The sequence below is a fragment of the Wolffia australiana genome, chromosome 16 (assembly GCF_029677425.1).
Source record: "Wolffia australiana isolate 7733 chromosome 16, ASM2967742v1".
Lineage (NCBI taxonomy): Eukaryota > Viridiplantae > Streptophyta > Magnoliopsida > Alismatales > Araceae > Wolffia > Wolffia australiana.
The window spans coordinates 5,678,069-5,700,000 of record NC_135850.1 but is presented as its reverse complement, the minus strand read 5'-3'; the positions used below and the strand labels follow the sequence as shown (position 1 = coordinate 5,700,000).

General features: G+C 38.9%; 1 protein-coding gene across 1 annotated transcript; it reads right to left on the bottom strand.

The window, feature by feature from the left end:
* Positions 1-1,164: 1,164 nt before the first annotated feature.
* LOC144713855 (uncharacterized) lies at positions 1,165-4,431 on the bottom strand. The gene is made up of 8 exons (XM_078588571.1): positions 4,138-4,431; positions 3,721-3,891; positions 3,580-3,635; positions 3,385-3,463; positions 3,165-3,303; positions 2,941-3,054; positions 1,470-1,851; positions 1,165-1,363 (listed from the first exon to the last, which is right to left on the bottom strand). Exons 2-7 carry the CDS (start codon positions 3,873-3,875, stop codon positions 1,660-1,662), a joined length of 735 nt encoding a protein of 244 aa, XP_078444697.1. The 5' UTR covers positions 3,876-3,891; positions 4,138-4,431; the 3' UTR covers positions 1,165-1,363; positions 1,470-1,659.
* Between the last annotated feature and the right edge of the window lie 17,501 nt (positions 4,432-21,932).

Genomic DNA, 21,932 nt, shown 5'->3' with positions numbered 1-21,932 from the left:
GACGAAGTTAAGCCTTATCTGTCCGGTAGACATGTTCAAGAGCCTTCATTTGATGTTAGAAGTATTTTCTATGGTTCATGGGCCCTAAAAATCTCGACCGCAAACTCATTTTTGGGTAGAATTTTCTGTGATCATGAACTAAATTTTCATTCATTTGTGTTCACATCCGGAGCCGGTCAAGACTCGCTGAAGCTTAAGTAAGATTTCTGGGGCGGATTTTTCAATTGGGATTTGGAAAGTTCTCATGATAAAAAGCTGTCATTTAAAACCCATTAAACTCTTCAAGATTGGCAGACCTTTTAAGAGCTAAATTGATATTTAAACGCATATAAAATTATATCAATCATTTAACGAACAGGGACTCTACAACACTTACAAGCTAACGGACCCCAAGTTGATGGCAGAAACCCAATTGACTAAGGAAACAATTGGTAAAGTAAAATATTTCTTGTACTTGCGTTGAGTTCTTACCTCGAATGTCCAAATTTGTTTTCACTAATTTCAGACAAGTTTTTTGGATGATATCATGGATGGTGGTAGATGACAAACCTATGTGGATCCAAAAAGGTATTTTATAACTGGATTCTCAACTAGAGTAAAACTGAATGAAGCATGGTAAGGTGACATCAAATTTGTACCATAAAAACTGGGAATAAATGGGAACGCGTGAGAAGATAAGAAGATAAGAGATAAAGTCGGCATTTAAGTATTTTGAAGGACAGAAAAAACATGCGACTGAAAGGAGGATGAAAGGAAGAAACACTGGTAGAGTCAACTCTTTGATAAGTCCTACTTGATCTACCTTCTATTTGTTTGATATGACAGATTAAAATAGAGGCATACAAGATGAGAAATGATCTCGTTCATACTGGGGACCAGCTACTGTTCACTTAACTGCTGGTCCAAACACTGCACCCTTAATGCGCACACTACTCATTCGCACATTATGACATCAACTTGTTCTAAAATAATAGGTGGGTATGGAGAAGATAATAATATTTTATTACAAGATGTGATGTTTAAGGCCTACACATGTTCAAGATGCTGAATCACCCAAAAGTTAACTCTGCGATGAGATCATAGCTTTGTGGTTCATCCACCATCAACTTGAAAACAAGTTAATGCACGTCTTGAATTATTCCATTTGGGCCTGCATCCAATCTATTCATCAACACATGTCAACCTTAACCTGTTAATCGTCTTGATCGTAGTGGTTCTCTACATTATTTCCCTTAAAATAAGTGTTGGGTCTGTCTTTCAGAAACAAACTAAAACACGGAAACGTGGCATTTAGTATATATGACAGGGGTGGACCCAAGCTGTGACTTCCCTCATCATTCTTGACTGCCCTTCCTTCGGAGAGCTACAAAAAATTAAAGGGGAAGGTGAAAACTGTCAGATCAATGAAAAACCAAAACACCCTTTTTGCAACATAGTGCCTGAGATAAGACTGGGGTATAAGATCCTACCTTTAGCGTAGCCACGAAAATTGATGCAAGTATACTACATTTCATATGAACTGTATTCTCTTGAACCATTCTCTTGGATCTACAATCTAAATCTACAGATGAGTTCCCAATGCAAAACTCTGCAGTGGTTGAAGACCTTTGCTTCCCTTAGATAAGTTAAGAACATTTGCACAAACTGCCCCAAGCAGCATTATTCAAGAAGCTTATTACATGTGGCCGTGCTCACTGCCGCGGCGAGATGCCAAGCAGCGTGAATGTAGGGAGTCTGTGGAAAACAGTCATCAGCAACAAAGCAAGCGCCAGCCAACAAAGATGAGAAGGCATGTATGTTGTGTGCTCTCCGCAGCTCAGGTTTCTCCAACGCTCTTTTCGCAAATGTTACCTGCAAAATAGACAGTAAAAGCATATTATTTATCCATCAAACTTGAAAAGGAATGAGAATTACTTGCCACTATTAGTGTTGCATTACAGAAAGATCAGTTGGGTTCACCATCAACAATGATGATGTCCGAGTGTATGATGACAATGAGTAATCCTTGTCATTCATCCAATCCCAAAAATGGTTGACAATGACAATGACGAAATTTGAGGATGATAATGATGATGATAACAAATTCCTCACAGTCATTGTCCATTGGCATCGTCATTGTCCATTGTCACCCATGGTTGATGATAGATGGTCACCATCATTGTTGCCGTCATCCATGGTTGATGATGAATAGTCAATCATGCGATATGATCATTGTCTTTTCATTCATCCAATCCCAGATATGAGCAACGAGGTTTGGGTATGGTAATGATGAATACGTTAATGGGGATCAATTTTTTCACAGGAATGGCAGCAATTCGGCCTACTATGCAAGGTAAATCCATGAGAGAGTACAACTTCAGCTCGCTTTTGCAATTTTTTATGCTGATTACAGTAAATGGGAGACAAGCGATGGAAAGATGGCAGATGAATAGTATGAAGGACAGCAAGAATTTCAGGAGAAGGGAAAATTTCAAGGGCAGAGTTAAAGAAAGATATCAAAAAGAAAATAAGAAAAAGAAGGTCAAAGGTGACATGGATTTTATATAAACCACCACTCTTATGGAAACAGGTGAATATACACATACTATTTCAATAGCAGATTTCATGATAGTGTCTATAAAAAGGTACCCATTTAGAGACACCATTTTTTCCTCAGGCAGGGAAAATTACTGAGTACATTACTAATAATCTAGAAATGTCAACAAATTTTTGGAAATAGATGCATCACATAAGGTTTCCGAATCCACGACGGCAATGACAAATCATCCAAGGATGAATTTGTCATCCTCATCCTCAATTCATCAAGTCATCTTTGCTTCATCGTCATCTCATCATTTACCTGTCATTCGTCTCATACAAAAAAAATTGGTAGCAAAGAGGATGACAAATTCATCATCCTTCGCCAAACCTAGATCATATCATGAGGGACCCCTAACATACCTCCATTAATCCAGTGTGAACAGCTGAAACCATGAATGGTTGAAAAGGCAGTATGAATGCTGAAGCCATCATTAGCGATCTAGGATTCTCATTGCCAAGAGCTCTTGACAAACACTGCAACAATAGCAAGTTTTAAAAAAACTGACTGCAGATAAAATTAATTAGCAGGCTAATTTTATCGAAGTTTTTAACCAAAAAACTTTGAGAAATTTGTGGACACTTACGATTGTTGCAGCCGATATCATTGCATAATCTGCCCATCTGAAGAATCTTTTCAGTTTACCTCTCGAAGAATGGTACAAAGATGAGGCGATGCCAACTCCAACCAGTGAATTTGCATACAATCGGGAATTTAAGTTATTTCTGCGAAACAGTAGAGTTTTAGAGCTTTGATGAAGAAAAAAAAGTAATCATGCTTCTTTCGAAGATTAATACGAACAATACCGTGGAGCTCTAAGGCCAATAGCAATGAAAGGCAAGGAGGTCATCACATTAACAACAGTTTCTTGAAGGTTCCGATCTCCTGCAAGATGAAAAAGTTATGAATTTCAACTTTTTTCTTCGCATAAATGCTCTTAGGCCTTTTATGAGTTTTTTTAAAGATTACCTCTCATCAAATAAATTTAACTAATTCTCTACCTTGATGGTCACAGCAAATCGGCCGAAGGCAAGTTGGTCTCTGCTCCCATATCCGTCTGGCAAGGGAAAAATTAAGATCTGATAAATAAATTAATATAACTATAAACATAAAAATCGCCGTTTCATTGGAATCAAACTCACTGAATAACAATGTTTTGGCATGGTTCAGCGCTCGGTGCATTATAAACTCCATGATGATGAACGCTCTCCGCTTTGAATGGAGACTGGGGCAGTAAACGCATTCCATGCACACCTTCCAAAACCTTATTAGAGTTGGGAGAATCCTCAACACCCATCAAGCCCCCTCAAAACCTATGCCAACCCATTTAATCGTTAGATAAAATCTGATACATAAAAAAAGACTGAGATATGCAGAAAAATTATCGAGTAAAAGCCCAAACAAACCGAGATTTCAGAAAAAAAAAACAGAAACCCAGACGGTACAGATAGAAAGGGAGAAAGATTTCAAAATTTTGAAAGAACCCAAGACAGATCGTGCGTTAAATTGACTCACAAAGGAACAACATTCAAACTTTCAATTAAAAAAGAAAGAGAAACCTTAGAGCACAGCTCCGATGGCGGGGGCGCTTGGATTCCGAGCACAACCCGCGAGAGAGCAAATCAAACCTTCTCCATAATATAATTCAGCGAAGGGAACGAGCAAGGAAGGAATAAAAACGGGGGGAAAAGGAATCTGCCGCGAGAAGGGGGGAATCAACCAATACGGTGCCCGGATATTCCCCAGGACATCAGCTTCCGAGATTGACCCCCCTTCTCAGAAACGGCGAGGGTCCCCCAGAGAAGCTCCTCTTCCCTTCCCCCGGCGATGAGAGCCCACACGTTGACAGCCGTACGTCCACACAGTCATAGCGTGAGGGAGGAGGATGACTCGGATTGGACGACCGGTCTATTCGATTTTCCAAGTCATTACGCCTCTTATACTTGATTTTCTGAAATCCTGAAATAGAGCAGTTCTTAAAATAAGACAAAAGAATACTTGATCTTTCATAATTTCAGTCTTTAGGGGGGCAAATATTTGCGTTAAAGTGACTAATCAATGATTATTAATCGTACTGCATATTTTTTTTAGATGTGGGAATTTGTAATGATGAGGCTGCAACTAGTCGAGCCTTGCTCTTGATTGTCAGAACGAGATGGTTATTTTATTTATAAATGAAATTAATGCTCCATGGGTTGTTTTAGGCACGGAGAGAGCCTTCAAATATATCCCAACTTACTCACAGACCCACTTGGCCGCGCCAATGATGAAGGGAAAAAACATCCCAACGTTGATGTCGCTTGTATGGATGATGAGTGGTATATGTTCCCCAAGGTCAACACTTGTAACCTTAGCGAAGGTGTTGGATGTATCGCCTACACCATCTTCAAGGATCTTTACACAATGCCTCCATGGTAAGACAGAACTATATGCAGGTTATGCTGGATGTGATTTTTTCATGCTTCGTTCTCATGCAATTACACATTGGTGTGTGCCTTTGGGGAAGAGGGTGCATGCATCATTGATAGGTGGCCTACGTGCCAAGTTGATTGAGAAAAATTAGATGTTTTAGTGTGTCATTGTTATTCACTACAATTCAATATAATGATGCTTGTAAAATGTAATCTTACTCAAAGGTGTATAGCAGAGAGCAAGGACATCTCCTTAGTAATTGGTTCTTAGAGGTGGAATTAGTTAATGAGTTAAAAGTTGGGGGTCGGAGATATTAAGGTAATAACACTAATAGGAAAATTTATGATTATCATATTTATATTCGAACATAAAATGTAGGAATATATCTATGGAGGGGGATAAGTAGAACTTAAGAGGTAGTTAGAGGGATGGAGATTTGCAAAGAAACAGAAACAAGGCAGCAATTTAGGAAAATGAAAGAACTCATAATGTATTTGTAGAAATGTCTGAGTGAGAGAGCATTTTATATAGGCTTTTGTAGTGAAACGTTACTCTATTTAATTTATTAGAAGCAGGAAGTTTACAAAATGAGATTATCCCTAGATTACAAAAATTAGGTAATTTTGTCAATTTAATGGAATTTCAAATGTAGAGAAAAGATAAATAAAATCGACTTGAAAATAAGGTTCAGACCAACTGCTCGATGAAATGCCTGATAGAGAGAAATGATTTTTAATCACTATGTTGAATGTTTTATAGGTTTCCAATCACGTAAGTGACCTATATGTATATAACACATGACTTACCAGATTACGACGCCATGTGTGATGTTCACCCTCGGCTTCAAATCTCCAACGGTCGACTAGCTTGCTCGCCCAAGTTTGTCACTCATGTCTCTTCTCTTTTGTCACACTATCACCGATCATTCTTTGAGTCCAGGCCTGTCACCACCTCTGTGATGCAGGATGACTAGGACCGACGTGGGTAGGGTGGACTAAAGTCAACTAAGGATGGATAAAACAGACCAAAAATCAGCACAATCGATTTTGAACATTTAAATCTGGAGAAAACGATGATGGTGCAGCCCTTTTCCTCTATCAAGGGTGGGAGGACTGTCTTACAACTACCACAGTGAAAACAAAGGTCCAAATTAGTGTTCGCCCGTCCCGATGCCAGTATCGGAACGGATGCTGAACCAGATACCGGAAATGAATTTTCCGGTATCCGTTTTTTCCGATATCGGTATCGGATATCGGTTGCTACAGTGCCGATATCCGATACCGGTATCCGTCCGATACTGGCATCCGTCTCCATCTCAGGGGGACAGATGACGGTACCGGATATCGAATGCGGATATCGGTTTTCGATATCCGCATCAAATTATTTATCTCTCTCTCTTTCACTCGTTCAGTCTCTCTCCCTCTCCCTCTCCCTCTCCTTCTCCCTCTCTCTCTCTCTCGTTCTCGCTCTATCCCTCTCCCTCTCTCTCTCTCTCGTTCTCTCTCTAGCTTTTCATGCCTCTCTCTCTAAAAATATGAGAAGCACATGAAACCATGTTTCTCTCTCCTAAAATCATGGTCGGCTGACATTTCATATTTCGCGGGGGTAATGTTGGCAAGGGGGCACCAGAAGAAATTGTTGTTTAGTCATACAACTAAGTTATTATATACAGGTTACTTTTTTTTATTTGTTCCATATGGGATAAAGGGATTCTGGTTTTGTGTTAAACTCGGAATCCCTTTATCCCATATGGGAAGATAAAAAAAAAATTGTTACTATTTATTCGAATGCGTACAGTAATAATTAAATTAATATACACATTTAAAGCTCTTGAAATAACGATTATAGGCATAGCTATTATTTTAATATTTAATATATATCGACCTCATTTAATATATACTAATAAAAGTTTCTAATATCTCCCATGTGGGATAACTGGATCCAGAGTTTACGTTAACTTTGAATCCTGTTATCCCATATGGAAGAAAAAAAGAAAAATGCACCCTATATAATAATGGGCATTGAATACATATCAAAATCTACTAATGTGATTTAAACTAAATAATATAATGTCTGATGGATGAATATTTTATCGATCGGTATCGGATATCGGATATCGGTTATCCGATATCCGGTATCCGATACGGTCTTCGTCCTCATCCCCTGATATCCGTCTAACCCCTGATAGACGGATATCACCCAATATTCGATATCCGATATCCGGAGCCGTCCCATTTTTTTCCGAATATCGGTTGTCCGATACCGAATATCGGGACGGTGAACACTACTCCAAATCCAATATCCCGAACAGTCAACTACGAGAAGATGCAGACCTATTCAACTAACCTATTCTACTAACTACGACGGTGGTGGAAAAACACGAGAAAATACTGGATAAAATAATGCTCACCAAAGAGGGAAGGGAGGACCTTTAGCGTTGGTGCAGCGCTATAGGACGATGCAGGAAGTTGTAAAGGTGTTTGGTGGTGAGAGTAGATGACATACGCTTCGACAGGCCAGACACGAATCCAACAGCGTGGTCAGTTGTCAAGGGGTCAAGGGGCGGCGTCGCCCCCTTGCAGGATTCAAGGCAGAGCCCCGAAACCTAAATGGTAGGTGCAATGAGTGGTGGCTGCACAATAGATGGTGGGGCTGGGCGGCGGTGCACAATGGCCATGGGGCAGGCAGCTGCGCGAGATGACCAAGCAGGTGGGTGGCTGCATGCAACCGCCGGCGACATCAGCAATTGGACGCGGCGGCTGAGTGGGTAGGCGGCTGCGCGCGGTGGGCGCAGGCGGCCGTGTACACTTTGGGCGAGAGTGGCGCTGTGCGCGGTGGGAGGGGGATATGCACTACGCACGGTGGTCGCACGGGGGTATGCGCTGCACGCGGTGACCGTGCAGGTGGGCGTTGCGCACGAAGGCAGTGATTGGGTGCAGCGGATGCGCTGGTGGCGGCTATGTGCAGAAGATCTCCTCTCGACCACGATAGTTGTGGCGGTCGTGGCGGCGGCCACAGCGGCGGAGAGGAGACTAGGGGAAATTTCTCTTAGAATAAAAAAATTTCAATTCCAAAAGAAAAACACCGAGGAGTTCAGTACAGCATTGGCCTATTTATATGTCTTGGAGGTAATAGAAATATAACATACCTGTAAAAATCAAATCTAATTTTAATTGACGCTCAGATTCAGGGTCTGAAGTTGGTGCTGGCGACGTGTCATGACACGGGACGTCTCCTGCGCTAGTGTGTCATGTCCATTGATGGTGTGTCATCGTGTGCGCCACCGCTCTAACTGAAAGAATCAAAGATAAATGGAAAGGAGTAGTATCTCCCTCCCCTTATTTTAGTTTTAAGAATCAATTTCAAATTGGGTCCAAAAGATGATTCATCAAACAACATAACAGAGTATTTGTGGTTTAGAAGAGAGTCTATGTCTCCCATTTACCAATATGGTATGTTCCTAGGGCTTTCCAGGTGGCACCTGATTCACTTCTAGCTTCTTGTCGTATGAAGTTGCTTTTTCTGATGATGAGAACAGTGGTCAAGAATGGAAACCAAGGATAGTGCCCCAGATTGTTTTATTTTTTGTTGTTGGGGTTTCAAAGGCTACATTTATATCATCATCATTGCCCCCTTATATGTGGTGGTCATTCATCCCTGTCATGGTGCACCATCAGCATCTGCTAGCAGATGGCATCTTTGTATATGCCCATTTCAGCGCCCGTGAATAACTCACAATCAAAAATAGGAGAAATAAAAGGATAATAAGAAAAATAATTAATCTTGATTTTTTTGACTTCTTTAAGAAGAGGGATAATTAAGATTAAAATGTATGTTAACAGGAAGCCCGATGTGCGATGGGCTTCTGGCCGGGTTAGCTGTAGGCCCGTTATATCCTTGTGCCTTTGTTTTCTTCATGAGGCACTCCCGGGCCGTTTTCCATAGGCCCAAGGCCTGACATGTTCTTCTCTGAAATCCCAAGAAGTGTTTTCCCATATGGAAGAGAACTATAAATGCTAAAGGGAATTAAAATCAAAATTTAAATATGCTATCCCTTGCGTCGCAAAATCCCTGAAATGATGTGTTCTCCTTGGTTTTTCCACAATGCTTGCCTTAGCTATCCTTGTGTCTCTGTGTGGCTGTGGTAGCCTTCGCTACCATGGTTGTGTGCATTCGTGCCTACCTTCATGGTTGTGAGTGTGCTACTAGCGGCTCCTTCAAAAACTTTTTTTTTCTACTGTATTCTTAATATTTTTTAAAGAATTCTCTTACCAAGAAAAATTAAACATTAAAATGCACTTAAAATTTTTAGGTTATATTTATTTTCTTATTCATGCACAAACCATGAAAAATAAGAAAAAATAGGCAAATTATTATATGATGTGAATTATTGCATGAAACTGAATTATTGGTCAACCATTTGGAAGGATCTTTACAGGATGGCTCCATGGTTAGACAGAACTATTTTCAGGTTATGCAGGACATGATTTATTCATGTTTCATTCACATGAAATTATAGATTGGTCTGCGCCTTTGGGGATGAGGGTGCAGTATTGATAGATGGCTGGCATGCCAAGTCACTCAAAATTTAAAAATAGTGCAAGTTCAGTGACTCATTGCAAGAATGGCAAGGGTTTCAGTCATCTGGTTTCCCTCACAAAATTGATGAGATACCCCATATATAGATATATTTAGAGACATAAGGGCTGATGCAGGCATGTAGTTGTATGGATCATATCAGCTAATTCTAGCAAGTCAGAACTTGGATAATGCAACATAGTTTCTGTTCCTTGCAGAATAACTCATGATGAGGCTAAAATGAGATGTTCTAATTTTTCTTCGTTGAGATGAAATCACTATTCTACTTTGCCTATAAGGCAGTCCTTTGAACATCTGGTGAATGTTTCACCTGAAAGGTTACGACTGTTACTACAAAATAGATCTCAATTTTATCTTACAAGTATAAAAATTTCACTTAGAGAATAATATTTTGTTACAATTCTTAATATCTATGAATAGCAAACAAGAGATGTTTGTTTTTTTAAAGGCTCACATGATCCATAAGGTTAGTGTTATATTATAGGCATGAATCTAAAATGACCATAGTTCACGTACTGATTTTTTTTCACGTATTGATTCATCCCGCATATTATTATTTTTCAAGTACTGATTCATCCCACATATTATTATTTTACACATACTGATTCATCCCCATCTTCAATATACAAAAAATCAAACTAAAATATGGCACAAGAGGACGGGGATAAATCATGCACGCAAAAAAAACTTGCAGATTGAACCACTCTCATCCTCATGCTTCAAATCTCAAGGCCTTCTCAATACTGCCTCAAATACCCATGAAGCTTGTCACCAATTCATTAGAAAAGGAAGAACAAAGATAGTGGAATGGGGCCATGAGCTGAAGCTTGTACAGAAAAAAGATAATTCATGAGAAGAAAATCTATGTTTGATCGCTAAGGACAACGCTGAAGGATGGCCGTCCATCCAAAGATGATGTCAGTGAACGAACTTGAGATCTTGCACAGAAACAAGAAGAGGGTAGAGGAGAAGGATAAAAGAGGAGACATGAAGTAGTTGAAAGCCTTGGCCGACTATCGTTGTTACTCCATGAAAAATAATTTAACACTTGGTTTGTATTTATCCTACTAGCTAATAGCTATTACATAGTTAGTTACTATGTTTTAATCATAGCCGTTATAACGAAGTACAATGGCTATATTAAAACAAACTATGACCATTGGATTTAATGCCTATCTATATTTAAACCCTAATGATTTATTGAATTCTGTCTACATTTAATCCTGGACATCTATAGTTGAACTTATATTTAATCCTAACCACTAATTCTCCATAACGAGTATAGGGTATGTGGCTTATTTGTACTAGTCTACTATTTATGTTAAGTCCTATTCGTCCATCCGATGTTGATCTGGAGGCTGATATGTCAAGAGTTGTGAACTCCGTTATCACTTGGCACCATCAGATCCTCCTCGAGCGGTCATTACTCTAAATGTGCATAACAAGGGTGATCTTGGTTTTGTACCCCTGTTTATCAGCCATCTGAATAATGTAGAGGAATTTTGGATGGTCAGGATTGCCAGCTCCAATACTCAGAGTTAAGATCTTTACATTTAGGCTTACATCTCCTTGATGAAAGATCAATGTCCTCGACTGAGTTTCCTGAGCATGATTAGCTTTTGAATTCATTCAATAGCACAGCCCAGGTCTTGCCTATTGGCCCTTGGAGAGTTTCTTGCTCGTTTGGAATAGCTCACCCGTCAATTTCATGCAAATCATAAAATCTCTGGACAGAGATAAGTCCCTTTTTTTGACATCGGAGGTTAAGCAGAATGAAATAATTCAATCGAAATACAGCTCTGAAATCTACTAGTTGTCAATTTAGGAATAAAATGCATGTATTGCCTATAGATGAACTTGTATCTGGATCAATGCACGTATCATAAATGTCATCAGAGGAATAAGGAAATGAGCATCATAATTTACTCTTTCAAGGATAAATGTCATGACTATGAGCCTAATTACTTTGAATGATACATATTTTGTCAAGCACATTTTGGTTTTTTGAACTTCATGGATAAATTGAAATAGTTATCATGCGTAAATATATTCTTTGAATAATATTACAATATTAAAGATGAAACGTCACAGAAATGTTGGATTAATCCAAAATACATGTTTGACATTAAAATCAAAGATTTTCATTTGAGTTTAACATCTTTGGAAATTTTTTTTATTTAATTGTTGATCTTATCAAAAATTCTGAAAACCTCTCTCAATATGGACCACCACACAGATGTGGTAATCAACTTTGCCATCTGTAGAGTTAAATTCAGATCAATACCAAAAAGTCTCATTATTGACAAACTAATATGAATACCCTTGAAATTTTTGATGTTACAAATCTTAGGTTTTACCCATTGAAATTGTGATCGAAGGTCAATAACCTTTATAAACTTCAAGACCTAAGTATAAAAAATATTTAACCCTATATATCTATCTCTTTTCAGTAGATATGTTATGTATGTGAGAAAGCCATGGGTTAACAATATTCAACATAGGTTTAATATGTTGACCAAATTTTGATAACTCATTTTGTGTTTTTGAATACCTCCCAGATTTCAATATTCATTAAAGGATCTAGTGAGTCATTTCAAGTCAATGACATAGCATTACTTTTCCATGATTCATCTTATCCTAGAAATTTCATTATCTTCATGAACTTTTCCATAAAAAAAACATGCACAGTTGAAATCAAAACCTAACTCAATGTGAAATAACAGGTTTTTATGACATTTTAAAACGTAAGAAACTCATAAGTTGAATTTTATACTAAACTATTTTGTTTTGAAATTTTAACATGTCTATCTTCATAAGATTTGCCATAAAAAAGTTGGAACCACTATTGATGTTGTGAAAACTAGAGATAGGTAATTCATGATTAGAGCTAACAGGCATTTGATATATCTTGTTCTGTTTCAAAATTGATAATTAAATACTTGAAAAATTTTCACTTATTTGGAATAAACTTCCATATAAAGATCATATATTTATTCAAATTCATTTATTTATAATAGAAAATAAAATTTAATATTAACTTTTTTTCAATATTTCATCATTTTGTCATCTGTTTGGTTAACTGATGACGTATTGTGGTTGATCACGATTCCTATTAAGGCACACATTACTTTGAGCATTCATCAGAGCACATGTTGAAGTATTTTACTAAAATTCCCTTAAAGCTGAATCTTCAACCCCTCCATCAAAACAGTCTATCAACATGCACTAATATTATCCCTTAGCAAGTCATCACTATAGCCTACCTACTATGGGAGATATGGAAATGGCAAAAATCTTCTCATTTTGCAGGTTCACCCATTAGTGCCATGGATGTCATGGGACACATTGAGTTGGCGGGAATCTAGTCATATGATGCTCAAGTGCTAAATCCAAATATAGAGCCATGGCTGAGACTAAATGTGAGTAGGATTTGACAATCCCAGTCTGGTCCTGGTATTTAACAAAAACCTAAACCTCACCTAAAGATTGGTACGGTTCTGGTCCATTTTTGTTCAGTCCCGGTTTGATCCTGGTCTGTTCAGGTTGACTAGTTAATGCCAAAGTCAATGTACAAAATTTATGTTGATAGTTATGTTGACTATCAACATAACCAAATTTAGAACTACTAATAACAAATCCCCCTTCGACTCCCTTCCCTTCTTTTTCTCCTCTCCCTCTATCTTCCTCTCTAGGTCTTTCTTACTCCACACCGATCGTTCTTCAGAGAACTATGGAGGTGAAAATATAAGGAAGAAAATTTATACAGATAAATATGTTTAGATGGGTTCTTGCTGCCCGTCCTTGAAGAACAACTCATATTCATCAAGTGGGTGCTAGAGACGGTAAAAAATGTTGTGGCTATGTTGAGACCTCTATAGAGACCACTATGGCAAGTAGGATTTAATATTTTTTATAACTAGAAAAAACTTTGATAAATATTTAATATTTTGCCTCTAGTTCTGGTCTGCTTTGACCCTTGGACCTAAACATGTTTGACCAACCAGCCCACCCTCAAATGAAGGACCTACAATTCTGGTTTCGTCTGGTCTGACGGATGCCTGGTTCTAAATGTCCAGCGCTACATGTGAAAGGGTTTAATTGCATTCCTTAATAGAGCATAACTGGTAGATTATTATATTTCTTGTAGGAAAACCTACTGTCATGAGTGTATGAACCAAATCAAGATAAATTATGATTATATTCATGAAAGTTTTATAGCAACGCAACGTATGTAATTAGATATGACTTCTTTTGATTGGTAGGCAGAAGATTTAATGAAGAGCCTTTGTGGGATACCATAGATATCTCATGTGACAAGCTAGGGTGTTCGACTTGTATACTCCAACTTGAGGCGAAGTGTTATGCTGGAAAAGTAAACTCTCTCTCTCTCTCTCTCTCTCTCTCTCTCTCTCTCTCTTCATTTCTCTTTCTCCATGTGATTCATCCATTGTATATAAGACCATGTAATCCCTCTTTTTTTGAACCAAGCTTTTTCTCCTTGGTTTTAAAAGTGAATATTGAGTGATGGAGAAAGTGTAATGAGATTGATATAGGTATGGATATATGTTATGTATTTACTACAAAAACTTCATGCAAGTACAGTATGAAGAAATAATGGATCCAACAAAATGGTACATCACCAAGCTAGTGATGGAGGACCATCCCGTCGATCAAGCCCCGACCCATCGCCAGCCACGTCACGGAGCCCGAGCTGACATGAAGAATCTATAGTTCCACTATCAGGTTTGAGAAGCAGCGTCGTCGTCTCACTTCGTGTCATGTGTCTTTCTGTAATTTTCCTTTTCATCATCGTTGGATTGTCGGGAGGCCCCTCCTGCATGATTACTGGCTTCCTGCACGTGGTTTTATTTTAATTATGCTTAATTGTCATCTTTAGGGGGAGGAAATCCATGTTGGGCTTCTTCTCCCCCTAAACAGCCCTTTTAAGGAGAAGCCCAACAGGCTTCCCCTTAAAAGGAGGCCCCATTGGGCCTCCCATAACTGTCACTCCCTCTCTATAAAGAAGAGGGAGGAGTGGACGTGGGAGGGACATGCTTGATAATTTTGTGAAAAAAACCAGATCTACTTTCCGTTCATAGCAGTTATTGTTGGTTTGGAAAAGAGTCTTTGTTGTTGTTGTTCAGGAAGAAAGAAGAAGGAATGCTTGATTGGAGAAGGAAGCATCGTGGAGTTTTTTCTTTGTTCAGAGAGGTGCTCCTCATTGTTTTCTAAGATTGGTGGTTTTTCGGTCGTGTAAGATCTTCAAAGGGCCATTCTTACATGACCATTTGGTCGTGATCGACGATTACTTTGACTCTGCTTGGATAGAAGCAAATCAAATCCGATTTGGTTTCTCGGTTGTTCATACCTTATCAGGAATAATACTGTTCTATCAGATTTCTCCACGGGCAATCATTTGAAAGAATCAGCAGTGCTCCTCACAAGCTTCCTCCACGATTGACGATCTTGCACGTTATGGCCAGATTGTTGAACGACGATGACAAAATGGCCGCAGACTCCCGCCGTGCCTGGTCATGATTTGCGTCACCAGTGTGCTCTAAATCTTCAAGGGCTTCATCTCCAAGAAGAACATCCTTGCTGGCTGGGTTCGTCACATTTTCTGTTAGGAAATTTGGGCACCAGAACATTGATTCTACGGTCTCACTGCTCTGTGATTTATCTCAATCGCTATTCATCTCTGACGCTGGATCCTCTAAGGCAGATAAGTTTCTTCAACTATTGAGAACTAAAGTGGACGAACAATTCCTGTGTCGTCTTGTCTTCTTTTTTTTAAGAAAATAGAAGTGCTTCAGGTGGTCGATGATGCCCTTCTGAATTTCACTCACGGCCGGCGATTTTACAAATTCCCTCAATAAATTACGGGATATTGGTCACTCATGGTTCTTCGTGAAGTGCTTCGCAATGTGAATGGGACAGACCCATTCATCTCTTCTTTGTGAGTGCTCATTGGCCACTGAATGACTTACACTACCAATAATCCAAGAAGAATAATCATTCATCGCTCCTCTATTGGTCTCCACCGCAATCAGCAATTCAAAATCAACATATCAAGGAGTTGCTCTCACTACTAGTGTACTAGAATCATATCCTTCGTGTCATCCTGTGTAGATGATCTACTAGTGTTGGATTCTTCTGTTCTATCAGAAAGGCCACAGTGTTCTCAAGAGCGAGCAACATCTTCAGGTCATTTCCTCTCCCCTTCTTTAGTATTATTATCTCTCTCAGTGCTGATCTTATGACTTCTCCGCTGTGGAGAGAGGATCTTACATGTGCATAGGATTAGCCACCTGTTTGTGAAAGAAAATTTCCTTTGAGGGTATTAGACCCGATCACTCACTTGAGGGTGTGAAAAACCTTAGACGAAGAATGTTCCCCACTTTGTCGTCCTTTTCGATTTAATTCCGCGGATCATTGGGAGCTTTATTGTGTTAAAACTCATCACGTGTCTGATGTAGGACGGACGTCGTCGACGTCCTACGGTGGGAGTGTGGGTCCGCTCGTCCTGCTCGGGGACGATCATCTTGGACGGCATGTCCTGCTTTCGGTGGGTGTGTCCCGGAAAGATAAGTCCTGCGCGGGGCCTCAATTCACAGAAGCCGAGGGTGTCCGATCTCCACTTGGTCAGTGCCCACATGGTCGTTGTTTGGTCGGCCCGACGACTGGTGGGCGGGTAGGTACGCCTTCGGATGACGAAACGGCGGCGAACTATGTGGCAGCATACAGCGCCCGAGTGTGGCGTCGTGCGGCGATGGAGGGCGGCGGCAGGCGACGGCCAAGGGCAGCGGCGTACGGCGTCCGAAGGCCGCAGAAGCGCAGCCAAGGACCGCGGCGTGCGCGGCCGGGGGCGGCGACGTGCGTCGGGAGCACAGGCGCGGCGGCGATGGTTCGGGCGCGGCGGCGATGGCACGGGGCGGCGGCGCTGGCTCGGGCGCGGCGGCTCAGCGGGGCGGCGGCGCTGGCTTGGGCGCGGCGGCGAGGCTCGGGCGCGGCGACGATAGCTCGGGGCGGCGGCGGTGGCTCGGGCACGGCGGCTCAGCGGGGTTAGCGCGGCGGCGGCATCCCGATCGGAGCGGCGAGCTGCGGGCGCCGCGGCGGCACGGGCGCAGGGAGCACGGGCGCGGCCCCGTGGGCGACCCCGTGCGGCGGCCCCGTGACCTGGGACCCCGGCGGCGGCGGCGGCGGCGGCGGCGGCCGCCGCCGCCTAGGGTTTCGTCGGCATAACCCGACGGAACAGGAATGGGGAGGGCGGAACGGGACGGGCGGCCAAAGTCGGCCCCCGTTCCGTTCCACCCTACTCTCTTTCACCCTCTTTCTTTCTTCTTCTCACAAGAGAACGGAACGGGGCTCTTCTTTTCCAAAAATTCAAAACGAGACTTCTTGATCTTCTTACCCTAGGGGTCCTATATATAGGGCCCATGAGTAACAAAGGGAAACCCTAAACTAAAACATGAAAATTTAACCTAAACTTAGAAAAAAAAATCCTAGATAACTTGAGGGCTATGCCATCAGTGTCATCCTATTGAATTGCGACCCAGGTTATCCGACGATTGATGTACTTTTCGCTATTGTTTTCTCAAATCATATACATTATTTCAATTCCGACCATCGTGTTACATCAGCTAGCCAATGCTAGGTCATAAGATAAGATGAATAATACAATGGCAGAAGATGGTAACTATGGACAAAGATACTGTAATTCCTTTCCTCCAATTTTAAATATCCTAATGAGGGGGGTGCCATCTAAATTAAAGGATAGTTTGAATGTCTAGACCCAATAATTGTTGGGGCATCTTATGGAAGATTTTGGACTTTCTATCATTACTTGTTCCTCACTAAATGCCATTAATCGAAGTCTTCTGATTGCCTTGAAAGGTTTCTCTGATTGTGTCTTCTTGAAAATTGGCAAATCCATAATGTGCTTGAGTGTTCTGGGCCTCTGTGGATGATCTAGATACTTCTCTTCATGTAGGTCTCCTAACCCAACATCTCTTATTCTTCAGTTTGTAACTTTGGTTTGAATCGCTCAATAAATGGTCTAAGAAAAATCCATTGGATATAAGTTACTCTCCACAAGAATTGTGGGAAGTCGAGTAAGGTTATTTTAAAATGACAGAATGTATTAAAATTTTATTAATTTAGATTTACATCATTAGGGTACACGTGAAATTGTGTTATTTTTTAAAGAAAGCACACATCCATAAAAGTGCATAATTATGATTCGTAAAGTCACATATACATTGAAATTATTAATCCCATTTAAATATTCCTTAATCATTGGGATGTCTTATCATATTTAAGGTCATAACTTTGCATTTGAATTATCACATTGCTCAATGTTGGATTTCAATTCATCTTGTATAAGTCTTGATATTAATGTATTCACATACCAATTCAAACAACCTCTTGTAGTTTTATAGTTTTGATAAAAAAATTCTGTTGAACTTGATATAGCCCAATATATTTTTTTCTGTGTATCTTTGTTCGTTAGTGAAATATCATAGCAGGTTAAGATAAGATTATAAGACACTCATGGAATATAATTGTAAGCACTTGGCCTATATCATAACTCTCTCATACTTTCAATGAATCATTATTTTTTTAGATTAAGCCTAAACACTATTTTTTACTTATAATAATGATCTTAATCCTATGAAATTATTAATTTTCTTAGAATTTTATCCATATTTCATTCAAATTTAATCATGAGGTAAACATTGAAATGCATACTCAGAACAGAGTGGAAGGTAAGGAGTTCCACCCATAATAAATAGAGGCAGGATTAAATATACGTTTCGAAGTATGCTAATCTGATTATGCAAATCACAGAAATCATGACAAAATCAAAACATATATCCAATTATGCAACTGTATATTGGATATAATGAATTTTCAAACCTAATTCAAATATAAACATACATGCTAGTATCAAAAAATTCAAAATCTTATTTTTATACTAATCTCAAAGTTAAATTGCACCTTTTGAAACTCTCACTGTGACTTATTTGATTAGTTTTGTTTAATCAGGATACATTGTTTTATTTCCTCTTGTAAAATAACAGAATGAGCCATGAATAAAACATTGTGAAGCTGAAGAAGAAGAGGGTGATGCAAATAGATAAGTATTGAGTTTCATGCCAAAATGTGGTGCCCTATGGGTGCTGATGATTATGGTAGGACGAAAGTAGGAGGATTGCGGACCCAACACATTACCAAGAGGGCACCAAATATAGTGGTACCTCCTCCAAAAGGGAGTTATAAAATTCTGAAATCTATACGAGTTCCCAGATTATATTCAATGCATGTCTTTTAAAATTTTTCTTAGGAAATGTAGAGGGGCCAATTACTTGACGCACATGATGTGAATCAAACACCAATTCACCTGAGGGATACAACCATTTGGCAGATTGGATAGCCCATGAGGGCTACAACGAAATCCTCTTCACTGTGTTTCGATACTAATATTTCCCTTTTCCATTTTGAAGGTAATCCGGCAGATTCCATAAAGGAAGCTCTAGAAATGTGCACCCTTGTCTTTAATGATTTAGCATGGGTCGTGAAAACCCACTTTTTGTTCGAATATATTTTCTTAGGGATTATTTGACAAGGCGCCATATTTGGAGTATGATGGAGACAAATTATGGTGTCAATTTTATTGTGATAGTAAATTTACTTTTCCGGAATCAATTTTTTTTTATAATTTCAGAAACTTACTCAAATATGTATAATGGGAGTGAGATTGTGTCCTCAGGGACTGGACTACAGAGACTGATCTAATATTTGGGTTACGGTGAAGGAAAATAAGATGGTAAGTTGAGTAATTAGAGAAATTAACTATATAGGATAAAATATAGGTGACAAAGTGATAATGGGAATATAGTAAAACAATGGAAGATAAGTAGTACGTAGAATGATAAGGTTAAGGGACAAATTAGGATGATATATAATAAGTAATAATAAGTAGTGTTAGAGAGATGTAGGGAAAATGAGAGGCAATCTATTCAAAAGAAAATATAATATTTAGACTACAATTAGGAGAAATATTTTTATAGATATCAGATGTAGCGTGTAAATGGGAGAACATAATTTATGTATAGTGTTATAATCGCGATGAAAATAAGATAGTAAGTGGAACACTTTTTTTTATATATTTTAATCAAAAGGTTATAATGATGAGCTAGATATTTTAGTAAGATACTAATCTTAGTAGAATATAGTTTTAGTATTATTATTGATTTTAATTGATATTTGGATTATATGTAATATATGATAGGTAGATTTTTGTAAGTAATAAAATGTTAAGATTTAGGGAGGTAGTGAATACAGGCATTTTTAGTAGAGTGTAAGTGGAATAATGGACAAGAAAAGGAGACAAGGATTATGATTATAATGAGGAAAATGAAATTTCATTAAATATAGACTAATGCAGTAGAGAAATATTTATCAGTGATAAGATTTTAAGATTAAGAAAGATGACAGATTTTACTTTATTGTTTTGAGGAATATATGAACTTAGGTAGAGAGGGAGAGAATAATAGAAGACAATGGCTGTTACTAGTCCACGAAAAAATACACTTATTAGTACTAATTTATAAGGGTAAAATTTATGAGAAAAGAAAATAAGTGTGTTATCAGCCCAGGTACCCCCTCATATTATAGGAAGGCAAGAACAGTTCTGTAAGAACAAAAAAGCCCTTAGAACTAGGATTTTAGACATAATTTTAATGAGGGTCTAAAATCAGCTATTTTACTAAGAAATTATTAAGAAATTAGCCATTTTTCTAAAATGGTGTATAGGATTTAGAGTTACAGGTAATAAGTTTAAATATATTATATTAGAAAAGTTTAAACTATAAATGAGAGAGCAAGGATTGGCTGTGAGGCTTCGCCGATTGAGAAATCCAAAGCTCAGTACTTGGAGGCTTCGCCGATTGAGAACTCCTCAGCTCAGTCCAAGGAGGCTTTGCCAATTCAGAACACCTCAGCAAAGGCAATGGAGGCTTCGCCGATGTAGAACACCTTAGAGGCTTCGCCGATTGAGAACACCTAGAGGCATCGCTGATTGAGATCACCTCAGGCTTTAGAGGCTTTGCCAATTGAGAACACCTCGAGCTCGTTTACTCGTGGTTAAGCAAACCCCTTATTTTTACAAGGGCAATTTTCGTTGTATGTTTCAGAATAAAATCAAGATTGTTATAGGTTTGTTTCATAGATGGGTCCAATGGCTGAAATTCAGTCGGAACCATGGTCCGTTTCTTCTTTTTGGTGTATCCCCCTCTTCCTTTGCTTGCTTCATCACTGACATGTCAGAATCTAGTCCTCTGTTTGGTCTATCGTGTCGCCCCTTTGTCCCCATCAATGGCCATTGAAGAATCAGAATCCTGAAAAAGAAAGAAAGGTAAGCATTTTCAGTATTTTAAATCTCAATGTGTGATCCTCTCTAAGAATTTTTTACAGCTGTGATTAAGTTTTAGAATTAAAAATATGCCCCATTTTATGCAGAGTTTGGGCTAGGTTGATTTAAAGGCTGTTCATTATTCTATTTCTATCTTTCCTAAATTCATGGTCCGTTGGGCTACATTCCATTTCTCATCTTCTTGGCCTGGCCTCTGAAAAGCTGAAACTTGAAACTTTACCTGTTAATCCCATATCAAAGAAAAAAAATCAAGAAGTGGGATTATTATATAAATGTTGAGTATGAATGTAAAAATAATTATAAACTCTTCCCCTCCCACGCATTTGCATGGGTCATGCTATCTTTTTACATGATTTCTTACTATGCCTTCTATGTAACTTGTGTAAATGGGCTTTCCTTGTGTTGATGCATAATGTGCATCAGCACTCACTGGCCTTTACTTGTTTTAGTGCTTTTGTGCCTTGCTGGCTTGGTTGCTGGTGTTCAGCTAAAAACCACTTTTTTGTTAATTTCTTCTTTTTCTTCTTCTTCTTCATCTCTCTCTCTCTCTCCTTTTATTAATTAAAATTTCAATTTAACTCTTAAAAGAAATATTAGAGAATAACTAACCATTGAAATTAATAATTCTAAAACATTTTTGAATGAAAATTATTGGGCCTATAAATTATAATGCAAATGTCTTTTAAACCAAACGGATGAACCAATGACTGAAATATGAATTCATATCAGGAGGATAATACTAACAAAAGGATGGAAAATAGCCTTAAGATATGTATGATTGTATGTATCAAAATTTATTAATCAGACTATTTGGAGGGTGATATATTTAAAGTAAATGATTTGACTGAACATCCCTTTGTTATAAGCATATGTTCATTAATTAAGGACATCATCTTGGATGGGGATGGC

Bases quoted from the DNA above. Each gene is read 5' to 3' on its own strand.
- LOC144713855 (XM_078588571.1), bottom strand. From the start codon at position 3,875: ATGGGTGTTGAGGATTCTCCCAACTCTAATAAGGTTTTGGAAGGTGTG. The intron at 3,304-3,384 runs GTATTGTTCGTA...ACTGTTTCGCAG, and splicing joins ATTGGCCTTAGAGCTCCACG to AAATAACTTAAATTCCCGAT. The intron at 1,852-2,940 runs GTATGTTAGGGG...TCTATTTTGCAG, and splicing joins TTCACACTGGATTAATGGAG to GTAACATTTGCGAAAAGAGC.